Source organism: Nanorana parkeri, unplaced genomic scaffold (genome assembly GCF_000935625.1).
Source record: "Nanorana parkeri isolate BGI_ZX_2015 unplaced genomic scaffold, ASM93562v1 scaffold919, whole genome shotgun sequence".
In the NCBI taxonomy this organism is placed as follows: Eukaryota; Metazoa; Chordata; class Amphibia; order Anura; family Dicroglossidae; genus Nanorana; species Nanorana parkeri.
This window is the reverse complement of record NW_017307187.1, coordinates 671,903-696,271: the sequence shown is the minus strand read 5'-3', so window position 1 is coordinate 696,271 and position 24,369 is coordinate 671,903. Positions and strand designations below refer to the sequence as shown.

The following is a 24,369-nucleotide window of genomic DNA, read 5'->3' as shown; positions in this document are numbered from 1 at the left end:
TATACTGTAGCCCCCCGCCTGAACCCCCCCCCGCCGGACCAGCGCTGACTCGTCCGCTGCTCTCCGGCACTGAAGGACATCGTCGGCGAAGAGGAGCATCGCGTCACTGCTGCTCCGGTGGGCCCCACCTGGAGCTCCACCCACAGCAGTGATGCGACGCTCCTCCGCTCAGCCTGCCCAGGGGACCCCACCACGGAAGGTAAAGTTTAAAAAAAAAAACCAGCGCAAGCTTCGGCGCTATGCATCAGGGCATTTTGACAAGTAGAAGTACTTGTCAAAATGCCCTGTATCGGACCCGATTCCGATGCTAGCATTGGTATTGGGACATTCCTAGTTTGGCGGCCTCAGTATCGCCCCTGACTATACACTTTCAAGGTATGGGATACAGTAAATAAAAGGGGAGAATTGGTCCCTAATATATCCCCTTTAGCACCAATTGGTGGTTTCCCCAGGTTTTTACCAGGAGAGCACTTATTATATTTTCGGACCTGGGTGGTGGAAGGGGATGTTTATTTGGGCAGATTTATGATTGGGAACTCTCTTATCCCATTGGAGGAACTGAGGGAAAAATGGGGCACATTTCCTTTAGATGCTTAGCACTATTTACAACTCAGTAACTTCCTTCGGGAACATATTAGTCTAATTAGGCCACTTGGGTCTTTAACTTTTTTTCGAAAAATTATGTGACTCTAGGTCACCCCATAGTCGCTCTCTATCTCTTATGTATAAAATGCTATTGAAAATAAGCTCAAAAGGTTCTTTGTACTTTATAAAAGAATGAGAGAGTGACATGGGGGTGACTTTTTCGGACGTACAAAAGGACCAAATACTAGCGCGGCCCCATAAATCATCTATAGATTCCAGAGCTCAAGAAACCAATTATAAGGTGCTTACCTGGTGGTATTGTGTTCCATATTCTTTAGGGAAGATTTATCAAAATGTCTCTCCTCTATGTTGGAGGAATTGTGGTTTACAGGGGATATATTTACATGTGTGGTGGGAATGTCCTAAGCAAAAGCCTTTATGACAAGATATTCGAGAACAAATACAGACCATTCTGGGTGAGACTCTCTCGTTTTCTCCTGAGGTCTTTTTGATGCATTTGATGCCTGTGTCAAAGGCTAAATATAAAGCTACAGTTCTGCCTCATCTACTAAATGCAGCAAAGTAAGAACTACAGGCCTACAATGTAAAACAACATATTTGCTTGAAAAACAATGTACCGCTTTTGGTACCTAAAATCATGAATAATCATACCGCCAGGGAGGTTAATACCGAGATTTTGGAAGAGCCAAAAGGTACCTACAAGATCAGATTGGGTAAGGCAGGTTAATTGTATTATGAAATCTGAAAAGTGGATAGCAATGGGTAGAGAGAATCATGATGCGTTCCTCAGTAAATGGGATACTTGGATTGATTACAGCTCGATGAACCTTTAGGGTGGGAAATTTTGAGGGAGGATTTTGGAATATGGAAATATGGTTTTATTAAGACGGTATCCAACTTTTTTTCTTTTTTTTTGGTTGAGGCTTTTTTTCTGGTTTCATCACCTATGGAGTCAGTCCTCTAAATATGCAGTATTTGTTATGTGATATTGGTAATTCAGGATATTCTCTTCTTTTTCTTATGTTTGTTTGTGTGGACATGTATATGTTTTATATGTTTTTGATTGTATAAATATAAAATGATAAATAAAGATTTGAGAAAAAACAAAAAAAAACACTCCCTATACTCCAATATTCATGATACATCAATACTCACTGTAATTCAATACTCTTTATACTTCAATATTCGTTATACCTCAATATTGACATTATGGCCACTAGGAGGAGGAGCTGAGGATAATAATAACAGCTGGTTAACTCTGACAGAAGGAACGTACCTGCAGTTTCTCTACGTGAATGAGCTTAATTATTTTTTTAAATATATAAATAGACTTCTTTATATGTCATGTGACAAAAAGGGGTTACGCCTATTTAAAAAGATATCATCATTATTTGGTACCTGTACATAAAGCCCGGATGCGTGTCGTGTGTAGATATATTTTACATATGGTTGATGGATTTCTCCCTCTGCAGCTGAAGACATGAAGTACACCAGCACACGAGGAGCCGTGTCGGGTGTTGGCTTTGAAGAAGTCCTGTTTGCCGGGTTTGCTGAAGATGATGGTCTGTATATGCCGGAGCAGATCCCGAAGCTAGATGAGCAGACTCTGAGATCATGGAGCTCTTTCTCCTACAAGGAATTAGTGAAGGAAGTGTGCTCTCTGTTTATTCCTTCTGAGCTCATTCCCATGAATGATCTACATGGTATGTTACACATTACAGAAAACCACTATTGCTAAAGTGTTCAAAAATGTTGATTGGTGGCTAAAGGAGAAGTAGCTCCACCTCTAAGTAAGGGCAGCATGATACATACAGCTCTATTTAGCACGTTAGGCAGAACATTGAAAAAACTATGCTCCTTCCATGTTCATGGCCATGTCACACTGGTGATTCTGCCACTGGTAACATCTTGCCATTGGCAGAATCATCAAGATTGCCACTCTAATGGGTGTTGCTCTCTCGTTGCCTGAAACACTATGGTGATAGACTCTTGGAAATTCTGTTGTTGATGATTTGTTCTTGTAATAGGATTGTTAGTATACTTAGAAATATTTAAAAGATAACCAACACAGGTCACTTTAATACTGATATTTAGAAAAGTGTAAAGGTGAGCGCGCCACAGATTTGACTTGGTAACACATCTGTGGAGATCTCATTTTGCAACCAATTCTTACGATGGCCCAAGTTGGTCATGCCAATGAACATTGGTCTGACCTTGCTTTAGCTCTGAGAAGTCCTTGCCAAATTGGTGTTCACAGCTCCACCAATCTTTAATTCTCTAGGATAATTAGTATGACATGGCTCTAAGACAGTAAACAATCCAGTTGTGGTCAACTTTATTGATATCAGGAGCCTTAAGGGCCGGTTCACACCACAAAGGCTGCGTTCCGCAGCATTTGGCCTCTGGAACGCACTGGAACGCAATCCGGCCGACTCCCTGCCTTCAGGGGCGGGAGGGTGGTGTGGCGTGCATTGAAGTCAATGGCACCACAGCCACACACCCCGCCTGCAGTCCTTACAGTATTTTTGCAGATTGCACTGGACTGGATTGCAGGCACTAATGTGCCTGTGTTCCGGGTGCGGGCGATCGCACTGTGAGCGGGGTACATGGCTGCGGTGCTATTGACTTGTATACACCACCATGCCCCCTCCCACCCCTGAACGCAGGGAGCCGACCGGCTTGCATTCCAGTGCGTTCCAGAGGCTGAGCGATCTGGAATGCAGCCTGTGTGGTCACCAGATGGATGCACAAAATATTCAGTGAGTGCAATACTACAGGAAGCCATCGAAGACTGCAGACATGGAACAGGAGATCGTCAAAGACTACATGATTTCTATTAGAGATGGTCAGAGATTGTAGACAAGCAACAAGAGATGGTCAAAAACTACATGCTAGCTACAACAGATGGTCAGAGATTGGATACATGCAACAAAAGATGGTCAAAGACTACAAGCTAGCTGCAAGAGATGGTCAGAGTTTGCATACATGCAACAAGAGATGGTCACAGACTATGGGCTATCTACAAGAGATGGTCAGAGATTGCATACATGCAACAAGAGATGGTCACAGACTATGGGCTAGCTACAAGAGATGGTCAGATATTGCATTCATACAACAAGAGATGGTCACAGTCTATGGACTAGCTACAAGAGATGGTCAGAGATTGCATACATGCAACAGAAAATAGTCAAAGACTACAGGCTAGCCACAAGAGCTCATCAGAGATTGCATACGTACAGCAGGAGATGGTCAGAAACCATGCGCTTGTGGACAGGGATGGTCAGTGACTGCAGACATACTGCTAGGAATCACTGCTATTACAATGCAATAGAGAAACGCAGAGTACTGTCTGCAGGAGCCCTGAGGGGCACACAGAAAGTGACAAGGCTGCTTGTAGCCCTCAGGATGCAGTTGGGCACCAGGGTTCCATGCAGCTTGTCTATCCACTGTCCTCTCATACAAGGGGCACATCTTATCTTGGCGATACCAGACTTGGAGGTGTGTTCTTTTTTGGAGCTGAGTACCTCCCCTGGCTGGCTTCTGTATTACCCCAGCTGTATGCGACTGAATTTGAGGTTATGTTTTCAGCAAGAGCCATAGGAGGGGTAAGATTTGCCTCACACACCCCTGTGCATTCTCTGCATTGATGGAACTATCTATAGAGAATACCAATTGTGCCAGGAATATACACTGAGCTAGACATGGACATTCTTTTCTGACCATATTCACAGGAATTAAAAAAAGATTAAGAGAAAAAAATAGCGTTGCCCCTGGCTAGGTAGGGCAGGACACCTTTCATTTCTTTTTGCTGTGTTTAGGTTGAGGGAGGCAGAATACATACAAACTGCACTTAGGGATTTTACTAGGACTGGGCCCCGGATCTACCATTTCTGCTTGCAGTGCCACCTCCTAGAAATATTTGGTATGACTGTGGAGATAGATTAGCACTGCTCCGGAATAGCTGGACTTCAGTCAGCTGAGCCCCACTATCATCTCATCAATCTCTATTCCTTAATACAGTAGTATATCTATTCCCTGTACAGGTCTCATCGACAAAGCTTTTCTTCGCTTCAGACACCAAGACATAGTTCCACTTACCAGACTAGAAAATGAACTGAATGTGTTGGAAATGTGGCACGGTCCAACTTACTCCTTTAAAGACCTCGCCATGTCCTGTGTGGGACAGTTTTTGGACTACTTTTTGAAGAAAAACAATCGGCATGTGAACATCTTGGTTGGTACGTTATCAACAATAATTCATTGTTATCACACAGGTCATTGAATCTTTACATATTGTTCATAGAACTTCTGAAAGAACGTCAAGTGATATAAAAACGGAGCTACACATGCAAAGTATTTCCACCTCCAAGGAGCCACAGGTGCCATGTACAGCCTTCTGTAGAAGACAATGGCTATACGCATGTATATCCCTGACTCCTGTCAACACAGGTGCACACTGTTGGAAATACAACAGCCTATGCTGATATGTACTGATTTCTATTACTGACATTCAGAGATGTAACTATGTCTTTTGAGCACTAGATGGCGCTGTAGTGCAATGCTAGTCTATGTTAGTTTTCTATATTCATGCTTACTTGTCTGTGATACACAGGAAGTTCTATCTATATGTTTCCTTCTCTATGCTCTATAATGCTGTATAATGCAGTTTTCTGATATAATGTTCTTCTCAACAAGTAAAACTTATTTCAGCATTCCTCAAGATCTCAGTGCTTCATCTAAACACATAACCAACACACACAACCCTGAACACAGAAAGTTGTGCACCCGTACTCATGCCAATGTTAACACAAGTTCTATGTATGCCCGTGTAGAGCCATTGACTTCTATGGGAGGCTATTTGGGGCACCTATGGCTTCCTGTCAGGGGAAATACACTGAAATGTATGTTGTATGACCACAGGTGGCCATGTACAAGAGCCCTAACAGTGCTGCCATCTGCTGGTGTGGTAAGACTGTGGAGGCTTTAGTTTTTATTCAGCTCTAGTATATTCTTTGAGGTTCTTGATACTAGTGATCTTTTTTTTTTATTACCAGGTCAACCACCTTAAAGGAACCATGTACTGAGAGAGTACCACGGCTGCCATTGTTGACCTCTTTTTCTGAAAATGCGTGCTGCCTGGTTGTCATGATGATCCAATGGCTTCAATGCCTCTGGAGTCACTGGTCCCTGTTGGGGACATTGACCTCTTCTATTTGCCCTAGTGACTATGAAAGTGAAAGAAAATCCCAAATTTTGGGTTGTCACCAGAATTGGAATAAATGGAAAATCTTCCAATGGTGACACTAGTTCAGGTGATCCTGCTGACAACCAGGGATTTCCATCACCCTGGAGGTCCCATTGGGGAGATTTCCCTTCACTTTCTGTCCTATAGCCACAACTGGAAGTGAAAGGAAATCCCTCCAAAGTGACGTACGCCCAGCCCAAACCCGCCGTACGTCAATCCCACGTGACTATACACAGTTCTGAACCGAGCGTGGCATCACAAGGACGTGGCGATACCACACTCAGCCTCACCCTGAAACCCACACAGGGCTGGATTTCCCACAAGGCCAACCACGGCCTGGCCTTGGGGCAGCAGGGAGTAGAGGGGCAGCAGGGGTGTGGAATTCCTATCTCCCGATGAACTGGACATGCAGTTCCGGGCAGGTAGTTGTCTTCTACATTTAGCCCTGCTGTGGGCAAAATGTCGCCGAGATCACTTGCATGCAGACTGCAGGTCTGCCATTCTCCATAGGCGGGGGGTTGGGGAGTAGGGGGTGCATTGAGGAACCTGACCTTGGGGCAGCAGAGAGAGTAAATCCGGCCCTGCCTGCACAGAGATTTCCCAGCTCGCAGGACACAATCTCAGACCAGCCGACTGAGAGCAATCATCACCAGGGTTGGTTAACTCCGCAGTTAACCCTTTACCCACCAAACGTTCGCTGCCACCATGTGTTTTTTAACGGAAACACTGACCATGCCCAGCAAGTGCTGTGACAATTTAAAACACTTAAACAGTGCCTATGATACCGCTTTCCTCTCAGGCAGGAATATGATGGGATTCACTACCGTGTTTCCCCGAAAATAAGACACTGTCTTATATTTTTTTGGGCTCCAAAAACACGCAAGGTCTTATTTTCCGGGTAGGTCTTATTTTTTTTTTTAATGTATAACAATCCAAAGTTAACGCAAATCCAAATTAAATAATCTAAAATGGCAAAGTTAAGAATAGGGTGATCAGGGCAATCAGGGGTGCCGCACCTTTCCAAGAGCAATTTGGTAACCAGAATGGGCGAAGCGCGCTTTCACTATGGATTCCTCACAGGGGGAGTGCATTAGGTATCACTCCGTCTGTGACAGGAGCCGGCGCTATAGAGGAAGCATTGGCTTATGTGGCTCTGCTCCTTCCACTGCAGCCTCGCTTCCTCTAGCGCTGGCTGATTCTCTCCCGCGGCTCTTCAAGTTCCCCCTTATCACATCACCGGCCCTGGGAATGGTCACAACTAGGTCTTATTTTCGGGGAAACACAGTATATAGTAGCGCTCTTCAGAGAGGCAAGGACACTTTTAAGTTCGTATTTAAAGATAAGCGTAATGATTTTTAAGATCGTCCTTCAATAAAAGAAACGGTGCAGAAAATATACAGAAAAAGATATTAAATAAAAAGAGACAATATATATATACAACAGTAAAATGAAAGGGAATAAAGGTAAATAATTAACAGTCCTGGTTTTAAGAGTTCTGACAGAGTTCAGAGTTCAATACGCCGAAGAGAGGTCTGACGGGCCCTTCATCAAGAAAGCTTTCAACAGATGATGACCAGAGATTAAAGGGGAACTCTTCTGAGATGTTAAGACTTCTTGATGTTGCTGGTGATTCTTTCTTGATGTTTCAAAACATAGCAGGAGGAAGATGAACCTTTATTTTACACTATCACCGCCCAATTCCAAATTATGAAATAGAGCTGATATTGTATTCAGGTGTATGACTTTCGGGTGAATGCTGGGTCACCTGGGTCATTACCTCTACCAGACCTGCTTGTGTTTGTCTACTTGTCCACTGGTGACCGATGAGTGTCTGGTGATATGCATTTAATTAGGGACAGCTATAAAAGGTTTAGAGGTGATGTGGGACTCACTTATGCAGGGGGGCTATAAAGATCCCAGGCCAGATAGCTGATGTCTGTTCTATGGAATGTGGAGGGACCTGGCAAATGACTAAATGAAAGCCGGCATTTGCTCTGAACTGGGGGGACAAGAGAATGCTATTTTTAAAGGAGAACTATGAGGTGAGTGATTTTCACTCAACCACATAGTTCGAGCCGACGTGTGACAATGAAACTGTCACACGTCGGCTCAATAGATCGGGAAGTGGGCGAACACATACCATCGCTCGCTTACTTCTCGATCTGCCTCTAGATAGGCAGAGCCAGCTGTCACTCACGCAGCTGGGTGGATCTCGACAGTAATGTCGGGATCCGTCCCAGCTGCGGTGGTCTCAGTATACCGCAAGCTGTAGCTAGCGGTATACTGAGCTTTGGGTCACGGGAGGATGCTAGTTTATGTCCTCCCGTGACCCTTAGGAGACCTATGGGGAAAAACACTTACCCAATAGTTATCCTTTAATATTCAGACTCAAACCCCATTATCCTCACAGTCACCAGAACAAGTGTCCCCACAGGAAGATTTCTTAACTATTCCTGTTCTGATGACAACCCAAAATTTGGGATTTTCTTTCACTTTCAGGGATAACATTCCCCAGGACAAATAAAGAGGGTGAATCTCCCTAGTAGGGGCACAGACAGCAATAAAAACCTGACAGATGTTCTAATCCCTCTCCACTCCATCCAAAACTTAAAAAAAAGAAGCTTTTGGCTTCAGTTGCACTTTAAGTCACTGAAAGTTCCACTTTAACCCCTTGTTTTCTGCACCCACATTGTGCTAATGTATTATTCAGTGTCGCTTGTTCAACTTTCAGCAACATCTGGAGACACAGGAAGTGCTGCAATTGAGGGTGTTCGAGAAAATCCAAATATTGATATTATTGTTCTGTATCCACTTGGACGATGTACTCAGATCCAGGAGCTGCAGATGATAACAGTGTTTGAAGACAATGTTCATTTGTATGCAGGTATGTTGCCTGTACAGTACATAATACAGTAGTATTATTCAGGGGTTAAAGATGAAGTTTAATCTGCCTATATTTTGCCGTCCTTGGGTTCCTCCTCTGTATTGAAATGTAGCAATTGTAGGAAGTGTGAGCCAGCCCTCTAACTCATTTAGCTGTGTGTGTAATCTGAGCTTCAGATATCCATGTTTGTGAATAACAAGCTTTGATAGCGATACAGCTCTAAGGAGAGAAATAAATAATTTTCTTCAGTTTAAATCACTAGCTGCTGATTGGAAATGTATTTATTTACTTGACTAAAAAATATTTAGGATAGATTTATTTTCTTATACATGAATATTATAAAAAACATATATACTAAACACTGTACATGCCTTTGAAGGTATTTACAAAATGCCCAATAGGTAGATCATGTTAGAGTGGAAACAATTTCATTACTACGGGTTTAAGCTATAAAAGTTCTGACCGGCCTATAGGCAGACACATTACACTAGTGCCCCTAGAGGGCGCTGAAGGAATTTCTTATACTCGTCAGCACCATCTAGGGGCGCTAGTGCTGCTCAAACAGCATAGCTGGGTGAAACTTTTATAAATAACCCCTAAGTGATTAAGTCGGAATGTGTAAGATATTGTACATCCTCCACGCACATGAACGATCACACTATAAGGGGTCCTGGTGCCGAAGCTAGCCGAAGGATCGGCCGAAGCTACGGCCAGATCCTTCGGCAGCTTTGTGAATAGACCCCTAAATATCTCTACAGTACATATTCCTATAAGATGAATCACCTCTAAACTTTCCCCCATCTCTCTGCAGTTGAAGGGACATCAGATGAGCTGGATGCACCTGTAAGAAAACTCTTTGCAGATACAAGTTTTGCAAAAAAGCATAATTTAATGAGCATCAACTCCGTCAACTGGGCTCGAGTGATGGTGCAGATAGCCCATTTCATCTATGGGTACTTCCGATGTGCTCCAGCATCACAGGAAGGAACGCTGCCCCCGGTGGAGATAGTTGTACCAACAGGCGGAGCAGGGAACATTACAGGTAAGAGAAGGGCAACATGATGCTGCTGTAAGGAACAATTTAGAATAACTCTGTCAGGTTTTTTCAGCTTTTAAAAGTTAAAGGAGAACTATGAGGTGAGTGCTTTTCACTCGCCTCATAGTTCTAGCCGACCTGTGACAATGAGACTGTCAAAGGTCGGCTCAGTAGATCGGGAGGTGAGCGAACACATACTGGGTTCGCTCACCTCTCGATCCTGTCACGGCTCTCTGCCGTGACAGGGGGAGGGGCTGGATTCCCCTCTCCCCGCTCCGATCTGCCAGAGCTGACTGGCGGAACGGACGGGGGAGGGGGCGGGTACAGCTGGCTCTGTCTCTAGATAGGCAGAGCCAGCTGTCACTCACGTCGTCTAAGTCGGGATCCGCTCCGGCGTCTCAGTATACCGTGAGCTGTAGCTCGCGGTATACTGAGCTTAGGGTAACGGGAGGACGCTAGTTTGTGTCCTCCCGTTACCCTAAGGAGAACTATGGGGAAAAACACTGACCCCATAGTTCTCCTTTAAATACTATCTGCAAGTATAGGGCCCTCAAATCCCCTTCCAGCACCATTTTTGCCCACCAAAGCCTCTTCTGCTTATTCCCTTTGACCTGCTTTAAAGCAGAACTGTAGCCATGAATAATGAAGGAGTTGTTATGTGCCATTGAGGCATGGAGTCTACGTGACAGTTGGTCCTTACCAGAGCTCCCAATGGTGGAGATGGGCTGGGAATGCGTGTGGTCCAGGTTTTCTTTACTATAAATTGGCACTAGGATTTGGCCCATAGGATTGCCTTACTAAGGGGGTGATTGAAACGGAAGGGCTAGAGTCTGTTAACCAGTCAGTAAGCAAGAACGTAGTCAGGTCCAGGAAAAGGCCATGGCAAGAGAGTAGTCGGGTCCAGGAAGAGATTGTGGCAACAGAGTAGTCAGGTCCAGGAAGAGGTCATGGCAAGACAGTAGTTAGGTCCAGGAAGAGGTCATGTCAAGACAGTAGTTAGGTCCAGGAAGAGGTTATGGCAAGACAGTAGTCAGGTCCAGGAAGAGGTCTCGGCAAGAGAGTAGTCAAGTCCAGGTTGTCGCCAGAGAGTAGTCAGGTCCAAGAAGAGGTCATGGCAACAAAGTAGTCGGGTCCAGGAATAGCTTGTGGCAAGAGAGTAGTCAGGTCAAGGAAGAGGTCATTACAAGAGAGTAATCAGGTCCAGGAAGAGGTTGTGGCAAGAGTAATCAGGTCTAGGAAGAGGTCGTGGCAAGAAAGTAGTCAGATCCAGGAAGAGGTTGTGGCAAGAGAGTAGTCAGGTCCAGGAAGAGGTCGTGACAAGAGAGTAGTCAGGTCCAGGAAGAGGTCGTGCCAAGAGAGTAGTCAGGTCCAGTGGAGTCGGCAATGGGCAGGTGACAGATTCAGTATTATAGCCCTCTGTTGCTGGTAAGAAATCACAACATCGGCCACCAGAAGGGAATGGCTTCAGGCCTGTGAGCAAGCCCAGTATCAGGGATGCATGCCAACGTTCACACACATTATGAGCACAACCAACCATAGCCTAAAGGCCATGAGCTGACACGTGCGCAAGGACAGCTGTGCATACATGTTTCCTAGAGGTACTGTAACAAGCATGCTCTAGTCCCTTGGTTCTCAGCTGGTGGGTCGTGACCCAAAAGTGGGTCGCAACCCTGTGTTCAGTGGGTCGCCGCTTGCCTTCCACCTTTCTAGGTGAGAGGCTCCACTGCCTCCCCCTAGCTTATCACTGTCAGTTCTCGTGCCGAGCAGCCATTCAAAATATGCTGCCCGGTGCCAAGTGTCAACTTGAGGTGGGGTGGGCTGGGGTTATTGCCATGAGGGAGCTCCATTCATACTTGCATTCATACTTGCATTCCCAACAGCACCCTCACATGTCCTGTAGAGGTGCCTGGACCGGAGTGATGTCACATTCTGGCTCCTGGCACCTCTACAGGTGATACACATATGGATGGCGCTCCATCACAGCGCATTCTGGTGTGGGAGTGCATTGCACCCACAGTTCTAACGCCCGCATCGGAACGCGAGGTACCACATGCCGTGCGTTCCCTTGTAGTTCAACTTGGGTAGCGACATAATGACCAAGGACAAATGTAGGTCCTGAGGTTACACCAGTTGAGAAACGCTGCTCTAGTCTATTAATATACAGAGTTATAATTTCTACAAGGTAATATGCAGCATAGTGGTTGGCATCAGTCGATAAAAACAGATTCCGGAAATTCTGGAATGAATATTCCTGACGTCACGGCGGCAGAGCAGCTCCCACAACATCGTCATGATAGCAACAGAGGTAGCTTGTGCCACATTGATACTTTGTCTTTGGCTCAGAGTATCTATATCCACAAAACCACAAGTTCTCTGACATCCACAAACCCTGACCGACTTCTGCTCTTCATGCTAATGCGGGAGCGGAGGAGATTGGCATCTTGGTGTTACTGGGCATGCGCGGGATTGTTATCGGGATGTAGAGCTAGAGAAAAGAAGAAGCCGACCTCACTGTGCCAAGTGAGCAAGATAACTATTGCTTTCTTCTTAGATATTGTTCACTTTAAGGTTAGAAAAAATCCAGTAGGTAGATTTTTTGGGTAAAAGAGGCTTTGTATGTCTCATATGCCAAAACTCATCTTTACCTGTTTGATAATATGTTCTGGGGTGCATTGTAGTCCAGTATAGTGTACACTGAGACTGGAGATGCAGCTCCGACACGCATGGGAATCACATCAACAGTGGCCACCCAATGGCCATAGAAAGAAGACGCCAGTGCAGGAAGACAATTCAAAAATATAGACTTGCCGGTGACGATGAGCGTGGACACTTAGCATACTATTCATTCACATCAGTCCCTGCACCCAAGGAGCTTACAATCTATGTTCACTATCTCATATGCATACATACTTGGGCCAGTTTAGGCAGGAGCCAATGAACTGACCAGTATGTCTTTGGCGTACCAGAGGGAAACTGGGGTACCCGGAGAAAAGCCAGGCAAGCACAGAGAGAACATGCAAAGCAGAGATACTAACCACTGAGCCACCTTTGCTACCTATCTGTTAGCTGAGATCTGCAGAACCCTTACACAGCCTTACCCTGTCTCTGTTCTGTTTCCTCTCTCAGCGGGCTGCATCGCTCAGAAGATGGGGCTGCCCATCCAGCTGGTTGCTGCTGTAAATAAAAATGACATCATTCACAGAGCTGTGCAGAATGGAGACTTCTCATTGAGTGATACAGAGAAGACGCTGGCTTCTGCAATGGATATTCAGGTATTATACATTATACAGCTGAGATACATCCATACGTATTGGACTGCTTGTCTCGTAGGTGTGGCAAGGACAGCAGTCTGAACAGGTCAATCCAGAAATCCTGCAAACTTTCCCTTCTTCCCAGGAAATTCTACGTCATCACAAGCTGAACTCCAGGCAAATAGCAAAAGCTGTTTAGGCTTACAAAGGATTTGTATATGTGCTCATCCAGTTCAAAGGTTTAAACAGCTCTGCCTCACAGAACAACCCTGCTTGAAGGACAGGAGACCTGATTTTCCCTGTTCTAGTTCAATAGCATACATTGGCCTTTTCCCCACCCCACCCCACCCCGCCCAAGCTTGTGATTTGACAATAAAAGAAGGATCAGCAGACTGGCAAGTTCACTTCTTTGTCACACTGATCCCTCCTTCTATCACCATACTCCATACAGTGCAACACACCTGATTGGCTGCTTGTGCTGCTTCTCTCTCCGCCAGTGTGAGCTCTGCTGCTCAGCGACTGTAAGAGGCTGATACAGACATATTAGAGTACTTACACTGCTCACATTTAAACAATGCATTTAAAGTACTCAGGGCAAAAAAAAACGTACCCTTGCAGTGGGGCTGCCCCTGCACTGTAAGGGTTTTCACTCATTTTGTCTATAGACTTAAATAAAGCAGAAAGTAAAAAACGCTACATCTCTGTAACACATGCCCATTTGCTCATGCTTTGTCTCTTCGGTGGCCCTGCAAGAAAACAGACAAATAGCTGTTGATTTTTCAAAAATGCCCTCAGCTCCTAAATCATGTAGTAGGCTGACAAACACACGTGTTTTTGTGTTTGTACTTAGTGGTGTCAGCCCTGCCAATTGTCTTTTTTCTAAACTGCTGTAAACTGTTCAACTGCTCCTGCTCCCTTTATCTGTACAACAGATAAATGGCACCTTTTCAGACTGGGCTAGTCTAATGAGCGGTGTGCCTCAGGGTTCTGTGCTGGGTCCCATATTGTTCAACTTATTTATTAATGACATCGGGGAGGGTGTTAACAGCGATATTTCCGTGTTTGCGGATGACACCAAAATTGGGAGGGTAATAGACACGGACTTAGACATTATAACATTACAGGAGGACCTGGATAAAATAGGGGAGTGGGCATTAATGTGGCAGATGAGGTTTAATGTCGATAAATGCAAAGTAATGCACTTTGGAATTAAAAATAAACAAATGGGTTATACAATTATGGGTATGCCGCTAGGGAAGTCAGAAATGGAGAAGGATTTGGGGGTCATTGTAGACCACAAACTGAAAGGTAGCTTGCAGTGCCAGGCTGCTGTAAACAAAGCTAGCAGGGTCTTGTCCTGTATTAAAAAGGGGATGTATTGCAGGGACAAGTCTATAATTTTGCCACTTTATAGATCATTGGTTCGACCTCATCTGGAGTACGCGGTCCAGTTCTGGTCACCAGTACTAAGAAAAGATGTCCTTGAGTTGGAAAAAGTCCAGCGAAGGGCAACCAAACTAATTAGGGGTATGGAGGACCAGAGCTACGAGACGAGGCTACTAAATTTAAACATGTTCACATTGGAGGTGAGGAGATTAAGGGGGGATATGATTTCCATGTACAAAATGTTTAATGGTGGTAGCAACATTAGCGATAAACTGTTTAAAATTAACTCCGTTACAAAAACTAGAGGCCATCACCTAAAATTGGTGGAAAAAAAATTCCAGCACAAGGGGCGAAGGGGGTTCTTCACAGTAAGATCAGTTAGGGTCTGGAACTCACTGCCACAGGCGGTGATTTCAGCAAATAATGTGGAATTGTTCAAGAAACTTTTGGACGATTTCTTAAGGGACCGTAATATACAGGGGTACAGGTACTCCTAGAATGAGATCCTAATAGGTTGGACTTGATGGACTAATGTCTTTATTCAACCTCAAATACTATGTAACTATGTATGTAACTATGTAACATAGACACTAATCTTTCTCTAGTCCGAAGATAAGAACTAGGAGGGCTAATTAGGCTCATTAAGATAACACAGGAAGGGAGCACAAGACAGCTCTGAATTTTTCGCAGGATCATCAGGCACTTACTGAACAGATATAACAAAACACTTCCAATAGTAAATATACCAAACTAAAAGGGAGCAAACAGGAGAAGTTCATTGTTAGAGTTTACATACACTTTTAGCTGCTCTGTTTAATTGGTGGCGGATTCACATTGTTGGGGTTGGTTACTGCATGCACACTACTTTGTCATTTGGCGCCAGAGCATCCATCAGGAATTTTGGGGCCCCGTACGCAGCTTTAGGCCCGCCCACTAACACTCCAGAGGTCCATCCACTGGCTGTCCCACTGCGTCCGCTCACTGACCATTCCACCAAGTCAGCACACTGACCGTCCCACCAAGTCTGCACACTGACCGTCCCAACAAGTCCGCCCACTAGCCATTGCACCATGTCTGCCCACTGGCCATCCCAACAAGTCCGCCCACTAGCCATCCCACCAAGTCTGCGCACTGGCCGCCCCACCAAGTTGACCCACTGGCCGTCCAACCAAGTCCGCCCACTGGCCATCCCACTGGGTCGTTCAGTGCTCCCACTTTGATTTTAACACTCTTACAACTTAATATATGAAAATGAAAAGTGTATTCCAAGTGATCAGTGCATTTAGTATTTAGGAGTAAGGAAATGTATTTTGGTCAAAGCAAAAACTCATTGGTTGGGGCCTGGGCCACCCAGACTGTCTGGGCCCCTTACATGTGTATCAGCTGTACCCCCCTGATGGCGGCCCTGTTTGGCGCATTAGCATGTGCTACATTAAGGCAGCCCATCCATTTTGAATGGACTGACAATGCAAAGTAATGCAATCCAGATTTTTACAGCCCTGCTCTGACAGATGTTACGGTGTGGTATGCATGTGCATTTGGCTGTCAATCAAAATGAATGACACCACAGCACAAAGCACATTGTTCCGTGCATTACTGCAACACAAATCGATGTGAATCCACCTTTACTAAATAGGATAATACTTCTTTCTGCCACTACCATCCTCTCCACATAATTGCATTTTTCCCTCTCCTAATTTCTATTTGCTGAACTTCTCCCTCTTCACCAGATGCAAATTCATGTTATAAGTATCTTGAATATTGCAGAACAAATGCTGCTGAACTTCGGGAAGGGGATCTAAGCAAGACAGTGCACTCAGATGCCGATAAATGCTCAGAATGCAGTAATCATCTACTGACATTTAGTGGACAAATAGCAGAATGCAACGAATATGGACTACAATCTCAATACAAATTAGTAAACTAAACATGAGATTGTCGTTTATCACGGGAGTGAGCTTGCAGCCGTGACCACTTCACAACACACACAGGGACCATGGGGAACAAAAGTAGCCACTCTCCAGAAGGAAGGACAGTGTCAGCACCAATTTACAGATGATCTACAGCCGAGTGATACACAAATAAGATACTATTTTTGTTAATAGTTAAGGGAGTTGAATGTATTTTTATGATTTATCTCCTGAGTTTAGTGTCACTTTAATCATCTAGTGGACCAATAGCAGAATGCAATGCATAGTTTACTGTAACATCTGCTGCGACTCATCCAGTACAAAATGAAGGTACAACCATCACTCCATACTTGGCTGTAGATCTCTGTTAAGGTCTTGTTATAGAATTTAGGTTATTGAACTCCTGGAACAAAAGAAGCCAAACACCCGTCCACTGAAACGTCGTAAATGACGTTTTACCTTTTACAGGAGCCGTACAACATGGAGAGAATATTGTGGCTGGTTACTGATGGGGACGGTGGAAGAACTAAAGCCATGATGGAAGAATTTAATGCTGAGAAACAGCTCAGATTACCGGCAGAGCTTCACCAGAAGGTAGATCGTGAACACTTTAATGGTTATTTGACTCCCATGGATTCTGTGTCAGTTTAATTATTTTTAACCACTTGGTGACCTGGGTGTTAGACTCCCTTCCTGTCCAGGCCGTTTTTCGGTATTCAGCACTGCGGTACTTTGACTGACATTTATTCCGTCATTCAGCGCTGTACTGAAATACATTTTATACCATTTTTTGGGAAAGATAGAGCTTTATTTTGGTGGTATTTAATCACCACTGGGGGTTTTATTTTTTACTATATAAAGAAAAAGTAGCGGACATTTTGAGAAAAAAAAAAACAGTTTTCCCTGCGTTATGTTATGAAACATTTATTATTACCCAATCTTTTGGTAAAACATAAAAGACGGGGTCACGGGTAAATAGACACCAAACATGTCAAGCCCTAAAATTGTGCATGTCTGTGAAATCGCATAGGCGACGCTTTAAAGCTTTTACCACTCATCAGTTTAGTGTTATCAGTGATTGAAGCCCTAAAATTATTGCTTGTCATTTGCAGCACTATGTAATATGTGTGGTATAATAGTCGTTTCCACTTGTAGGGGCATCCAACGCATGTTTGTGTTTGTACGTGGGGTTGGGGCACTTTAACCACTTGCCGTCCGCCCGTTGTAAAAAAACGGACGGACGGCACTGCAGCATTGGTGGGTTGCCGTCTCTGGACAGCATTTTTTTCTGCTCGCGCGCACCCCCTAGCGGGCGCGTACGGTCGGAAAGGACCCGACCAATGCAAATACCCGTTACCGCGTGTTTCACATATAGACGATCGGCGGCTCCATAGCCCGCCGATCGTCTATATGTGCTCGTTTTTGCAAAACCCCCCTGACCCCTCACCTTCAATCCTGGATCCGCTGCCCCATCTGCGGCCCGTGACCGGCTCGGGAGGGCGTCAGGAGGAAGAGGGAGAGAGATCAGCTCCTTGCTGATCTCCGCCCGGGCTGTGAATGCAGAAGTGATGTGTATTACATCACTTCCGCATTCACCTGTCAGTCATCTGGCTGCTATAGCCAGAGAGAAGAAGCTGATGAAGCATATCTCTGCTTCATCAGCTTCTTTTGGGGTCCACAGGTGACTTTAGGGGTCCTAGAGACCCCTAATGTCTCCATAAAGAGGACCTGTCAGTGTGCCTTTGCTATTATATAGGGGGATTGTTATCCCCCTATATAATAGCAATAACAATAAGTGCAAAAAAATAAATATAAATAAAAAAAAATAAAAGTAACACATAAAAAAGTAAAATAAAATAAAAGTCACATATAAAAAAAGGGGAAAAAAACCCCCCAAAATGTTTAACTCCCCCACCCCCACGTTTACGCGCCTATAAACGTAAATACGCGTCCGGTGCCCCAGCGCGCAAAAATTACAATTGCGCTACACATGTTACATATCGCCGCGAACGTCGCAGTGAGAGCAATCATTTTAGGGCCATCAATCACTGATAACACTAAACTGATGAGCGGTAACAGCTTTTAAAGCGTCGCCTATGGCCAATTTTGGGTATTATCATTTTTTTGAGGTTTCGCGCGCGCACGCAACTTTAAGGCTTGACATGTTTGGTGTCTTTTTACCCGACGTGACCCCGTCTTTTATATTTTACCAAAAAATTGGGGCCCCATGATTTGTAGTTGAATAAATCTTCACCCAACATTTTTCTTTTTAGTTTAGTTTTGGACAGAATGTGGAAGGGTTAGACCCCCCATCAAGTCTTGTCCCCACTTGGGAGATACACCCCTCTGTTGTTCCTGGTGACCACTGGCACTGGAAGAAAAGGAAATCCAAAATTCTGTGTTGTCACCCAGACAGAGTGTTCCAAAGGGGACAAGCGGTAGTGCCAGATTCTACCTGATTTGATACTAACGCAAAGTCTAAAGGAGATTGTACAGTCAGATTGTATAGTGTATAACCAGATTAGCACAGGATTTCCCCTCACTTCCTGTTGAGTCTATGGGACAGGAAATAACCTGAGACGGGTTTTAACTCTTCCCTACTCCTGGCATTAAAAAAAAATGTAAAGCTGAACGGAAAATTTGCTGATTTAGGGACAAATGCATTTGCTGAGACCCGTTCCTACTATTATATTGACTGATATTTGGTATTGTGTTCCAATCCTCCGCAGCTGCGGGGAATGATGACATCCTGCTCTGTTAATGATGATGACATTCTAAGGACAATTGGACGCTGCTGGGAGGAGAACCGATACCAGCTCTGCCCTCACTCTGCCGTAGGAGTGACTTATCATTACCAGCAAACCGACAGCAACCAGGACAAGTATTTCACATTCATAGCAGTTATTATATGAATGGCACAGACAACACATGTAACAATTAGGGATGCACCAATACCGATATTTCGGTATTGAGTATGAGAACAGATTTTTTTTTCCCGGTACTCGCCGATACCAAATACTGATATCGGAAGTCCCATTAAGGAAGCCAGGCAGCATGTAATGACTCGCCACCTGGCTTCCTGATTAGCCGGGAAGTTGTCCCCATGCTGCTCGTCACTAGGTGACGAGAAGCATGGAGCAGGCTTTCTGGCCAATCAGGAAGCCGGGCACTGTGAAATGATGCTTCCTGATTGGCCGGGAAGCCGACTCCATGCTCCCTCGTCCGGATTGGCCAGCTTCCACATCAATATGTGTTCAAATAGTATTAAACTCTCCAAATGTTTTCCAATACTGAATCCAGATATTGCCCAGCAAAGTATTTCTTTTAGACATCTACATGGCTGAAAATTGCGCTTCACTTTCATTTTGTTCGATTCAGATTTTTTTTCATTCTCTAAAATTCACATCCGTTCGATATTGGATTTTGGAATTCTGATGACTCTATTTCGATGGAGTTTAGTGTGTTGCTGAACATGAAACTTGAAAAAAAGAATAGCGTGGGGGGACAGTGGCATCTGGGTGCCCCTTTCATGAAAGGGGGCACCCAGATACAGATAAGCCCCCCTGGCCGCATACCCCTACAACCACAGGGGCCAGGTCCTTGTCCTCATCAGCATGGCGACCCTTCCCAACTTCCCAATGTTGAGGCCAAGTGGCCTGGTATGGTGCGGGGGATGTTTAGGTGTTATATTCCTAACTGTGCTTTAAAGGCCTTTTATTTCCTTTCTCTCAGCAGACCCCGATGTTGTTTGGCACCAGCTTCAGCTGCTAAATTTCCGGAAGTCATTGTACAAGCCAATCTCACCCCCGAACCCCCGGCAGACATCCAGGAATTGAGAAACAAAAACTGGAGCTATACACACGTGACGAAAGAGGACGATTGGGAAGAACTACTGCGAGAAAAAATTAAAATAATTGACAGTGATGACTGAAAGAACTGAACGCTTACATTCATTCTACAACAGCGGAAGGGAATACAAGTGTGATTTTTTTTTTGTCATTTGTAACTGCTTATCGACAAACATAATTTCCCAGAAAAAGAAAATAAGAGAAGCAAGAAAAATAAACACAATGGATGATTAAAGCCATTTTGTGTTGTATGTTGTGTCAATTAACGTGCTGTACATAAACAAACAGACAGGGGCATATTTACAGAAAAAGCAGAGAATCGGAAACTCAGCAAACATTCTCTGCAAGTGAATCTGTCTTTTAAATGGTGATTATTAATTCTCCACCATTGGAGAAAGTCACATTCACTGCTTTATAAACAGACCCCATGAAAAATAAAAGTTTTATCATTACAAAGTAACCATCTGCCAGCTTCTGGTACCTCTCTGGAACTACAGTATAGCAAAAGCAGTTGTGAAGAAGACATGTCTCCTAGATCAGTGGTTGAGGATGAATGTTACCAGCACACCAGGAGTAAAGAAGTCCAAAGTGATCGTTTCTTTAAAACGTCATGTCATCAGAACTGGCGCTTTTAGGGGCCGCTCAGGGTGCCCTTTACCAGGCTCAGCTGATCACTTTGGACTTCATTACTCCTGGTGTGCTGGTGACATTCATCCTCTATCATTGTCTGGTGGCAACATCCACACTCATTACAAGTACCCCCTCTCGTTGAATTGTGGAAGTGCGACAAGGCAACTCTACGTTTCTTCCCTAGATCAGTGATTCTCAACCTGTGTAACCTTAGGGCCCACATTTGTCCTTGGTCATTTGTCCTAGGGGTGCCGGGAGCCAGAATGTGGCGTCACTCCAGTCCAGACACCTCTACAGGGCACGTGAGGGAGCTGTAAGTAATGCACGTATGGATGGAACTCCCTCATGGTCATACCCCCAGCCCACCTCAAGCTGACACTCGGCCATCTCTTTCCCAGTCTCATGGGCTGACTGTATCACTTTCTCTGTTGAAGCTTTCTACAGAACCTAATGCTGTTACACCGCCCACAACATAGGCTGCACATTCTCTGATAAAGATTAAAATCTACAGGGGGACTGGAGCTAGGAGTGGTCTCACCAATTCAATGTAGATCCCCACAGTCAAAGAACCTTCTGTAGACCCTGAAGGTTGGGAACATACAATGGCCAACGTATCAAAAGTTCTTAGTTGGACTGTGACAAAGGCATGTTCCAGGAATTCCCTTGCTCTTGAAACTAATTACAAAGTTTTATTTAGATCAGGATTTCTTAAAGTGTGGGTTGTGAGCCCATATGCGGTTGCACAAGTGAATGGGGGGAGTTGCGATCCGAATTCCCGGCCAGGGCCGATATCGGGGGTTACAGCCAGCACTTGTGTGAGGGGACCAGGAAGAGTGAGGACAGAGACACCGACCAACCCTCCGTCCATGGCGGCGGGGGGGGGAGCTGGGGAGGAGGAGAGAGGCACCGACTGATGCTGGGAGGGGAGTGGAGGAAGAGAGAGACACCGACAAGGGGGGAGAGAGAGAGAGACATTAAGGGGGGGGGAGGAGGAAGATGTGCTGATTGGCTGGAGGGGGGGAAGAGGGGAGAGACACCGACCGGCGCTGGGGTCTCGTAAAAATTTCTGCAGCTGAAAAGGAGTCACGAGTGGTAAAAGTTTAGGTAGGCCTGATGTAGATGGTCCCTAGTAACTTCCGGCATTTTACTCCGGAACATGAAGGTAAATGCTTTTTGGGGTGTCCTGATACGTGCACTTTTATGCACATCTGGAAGACATGCCTATTGCATGGACTAGGCATGATATTATGGGCAAAATGCAAGTAATACCAAAACAGCCGAAAATGTGGCTGAAAATGCGGTGCATCCGCACTGCTCTCCCCTGCCTGTGTTGACAGAAGCAGTGGGGATTGGAGGGGACACAGTGCCCATCCAGCTGCCGGTGCCCAGCAGGGAGGAGAGAAGCTTCCAGTGCGGGGAGGAGACAACTGTCAGGAGGATGAGCGGAGTTGTCCGGGAGGAGAGTTTGTCTCCTATGTCAGGCGGAGCAGTCAGGATGGAGAGTGGAGCACAAAACACTCAGCGATCAGTAGAGTTTGTAAATAACTGATGAGATAGTAAGCTTACCATGTCCCCAGTTATGAATGAGTAGGAAGTACTATACATCACTTCCTGTTCGTTTATGAATAGGGTCATAGTAAATATTTACTATCTGCTTACTTTATGAATAAACAGGTAAGCAGTTCAGTACAGATGCCTTCTGTCCATTCATGACTGGGTTGATAGTAAACATTTACTATGTCCAGATTATGAATGCACAGGAAGCTTCTGTACTGAGTGCTTTCTGTTCATTGAGTAAATCGATTTTAAAAGGGAAATATCAGGGGCCTGTTTAGACTTCTGATATTTCCTCAAAGCCCCTAACAGTAAAGCAAAACAAATAAATACAAATAAAATATTAAAGAAAAACTATTTAAAACATTTTTAAAAGGTTGGAAAAAAAGTAATTTTCGGTTTCGGCTTGGAAAAGTTTTCAATTTCGGTTTTGGTCTAAAAATTTCATTTTGGTGCAACCTTAATTCAGTGCTTTGGTACAAAGTCTACAGAATATTGGCAATTTTGATGGGTACGCATATTCCTCTCAATCCCATTGAGGCATTACTTAATGTAAAACCACCAGCTTTCTTCTATACAATCCCAGCTCATATTACATATCCTCACAGCAACTAAATGAACCATAGCGAAAGCATCATTACAAGATTCCCTCTCGATAACAATAGTTAAAAACAGCGTTTATTTGGCTTTTACCAATGAAAAATTTACTGCCAGGCTGCATGATAAGATGCCTAAATCCGAGAAACTCTGGGAACCTTGCATAACGCATTTTCTGCCCCTTCCTTTGACAGGCATCTAATAAACCTTTAAAACCTATTTTATGCTTTTCCTAGTCGATAATAATGTATGGGTTGTACCGGGACCGCACTCTCCCTTTGTTCAATTTTTTTCTTTCTTTTCCTTCTTTTAATTTTTTTTCTTCTCCCTTCCGCTTATATTTGAGACTTCCTTCATATTTGACATCTGCTACATTAGGAAGATGTTAAATATTAGGGTTGCACAGATACCAATTACAGTACTCGGTACAAGTACGAGTACATGTACCGATACTTTTGAGCTCCAAGACTAGACTAGAGAAAAATGCTAAAATTAGGATGCAGCTGTCATTTGTAAGGAGCACACGGAGCTCCTGGGATTTGTACATCTCTGTTTTAATGTATGATTTTGTTTTTATAAATATATATTAGGGATGCACAGATACCAGTTTTGCGAGTACGAGTACTGGTACTTGCCCAAGTACTTACATGTACGAGTACTGATACATTTTTGTTTATTCTCATGTGACAGTTTTTCTAAAACAATACAGACTAATGATTTCAGGACAGTGGTGGAGTGCCAGAGCCAGGTCCCAGCTGCAACTGCTGCAACCCTGGTAGTTCTCATGAAAATGCTAAGTATCTGCACTGGTACTCGAAAAGTATCTGTGCATCCCTATTAAATATCCATCCCTTACTGTCTTTATTAATAAAATGGACACATTAACATTTTCCTTCAATTGATACTATCAGATGTTGATGTTTCTGTTGTTCTGTTTTTGTATATAATTGAACTATAATTGTTACCTTTGTGAAACTAATAAAAAATTATTTCAATGTAAAAAAAAAGTTCCTGGTTGACTGACAATTGAAGGATCAAATGACAGCTTGATCTGCAGGGACCAATGCATGGGTACTTCTCTGCTTCAATGCCCTGAATCTCTAAGTCATTGAGCGTGCTCAATCCTAAGTCTTGAAGGGGCATGCTTCATGTGCATGTTGTAGAAGTCTCCATGCAGCAGAGTCACTTGGGCACCAGAATCACGGAGAGCTGTCTTGTACCACAGGAGAAGGGTCTATCAGAGTGTCAGGGACTTTGGTAGGGGATGTTAAGTTAGCCAGTCTAACTGACTGGATTTGTAAGCTTCTTCTTCTCCTTGAATGTTCACAGTGATGCCCCAGATGAGGTTTTGGAGGTTGGTGGACATCTCTCTCACGCATTGCTAGAGTAGGTGCCTCTAACCATCTCTTTGAGGTATTAGAC

At 44.4% G+C, this 24,369-nt stretch overlaps 1 protein-coding gene across 1 annotated transcript; it reads left to right on the top strand.

Moving 5' to 3' along the window:
* Positions 1-2,086: 2,086 nt before the first annotated feature.
* THNSL2 (threonine synthase like 2) lies at positions 2,087-20,249 on the top strand. The gene is made up of 8 exons (XM_018566105.1): positions 2,087-2,309; positions 4,650-4,844; positions 8,583-8,735; positions 9,547-9,777; positions 12,898-13,043; positions 16,787-16,912; positions 19,048-19,199; positions 20,051-20,249. The coding sequence occupies exons 1-8, from the start codon at positions 2,087-2,089 to the stop codon at positions 20,247-20,249; spliced, it is 1,425 nt and encodes a 474-aa protein (XP_018421607.1).
* The last annotated feature ends 4,120 nt before the right edge of the window (positions 20,250-24,369 follow it).

Bases quoted from the DNA above. Each gene is read 5' to 3' on its own strand.
- THNSL2 (XM_018566105.1), top strand. From the start codon at position 2,087: ATGAAGTACACCAGCACACGAGGAGCCGTGTCGGGTGTTGGCTTTGAA. The intron at 8,736-9,546 runs GTATGTTGCCTG...ATCTCTCTGCAG, and splicing joins CAATGTTCATTTGTATGCAG to TTGAAGGGACATCAGATGAG. The intron at 16,913-19,047 runs GTAGATCGTGAA...AATCCTCCGCAG, and splicing joins CGGCAGAGCTTCACCAGAAG to CTGCGGGGAATGATGACATC.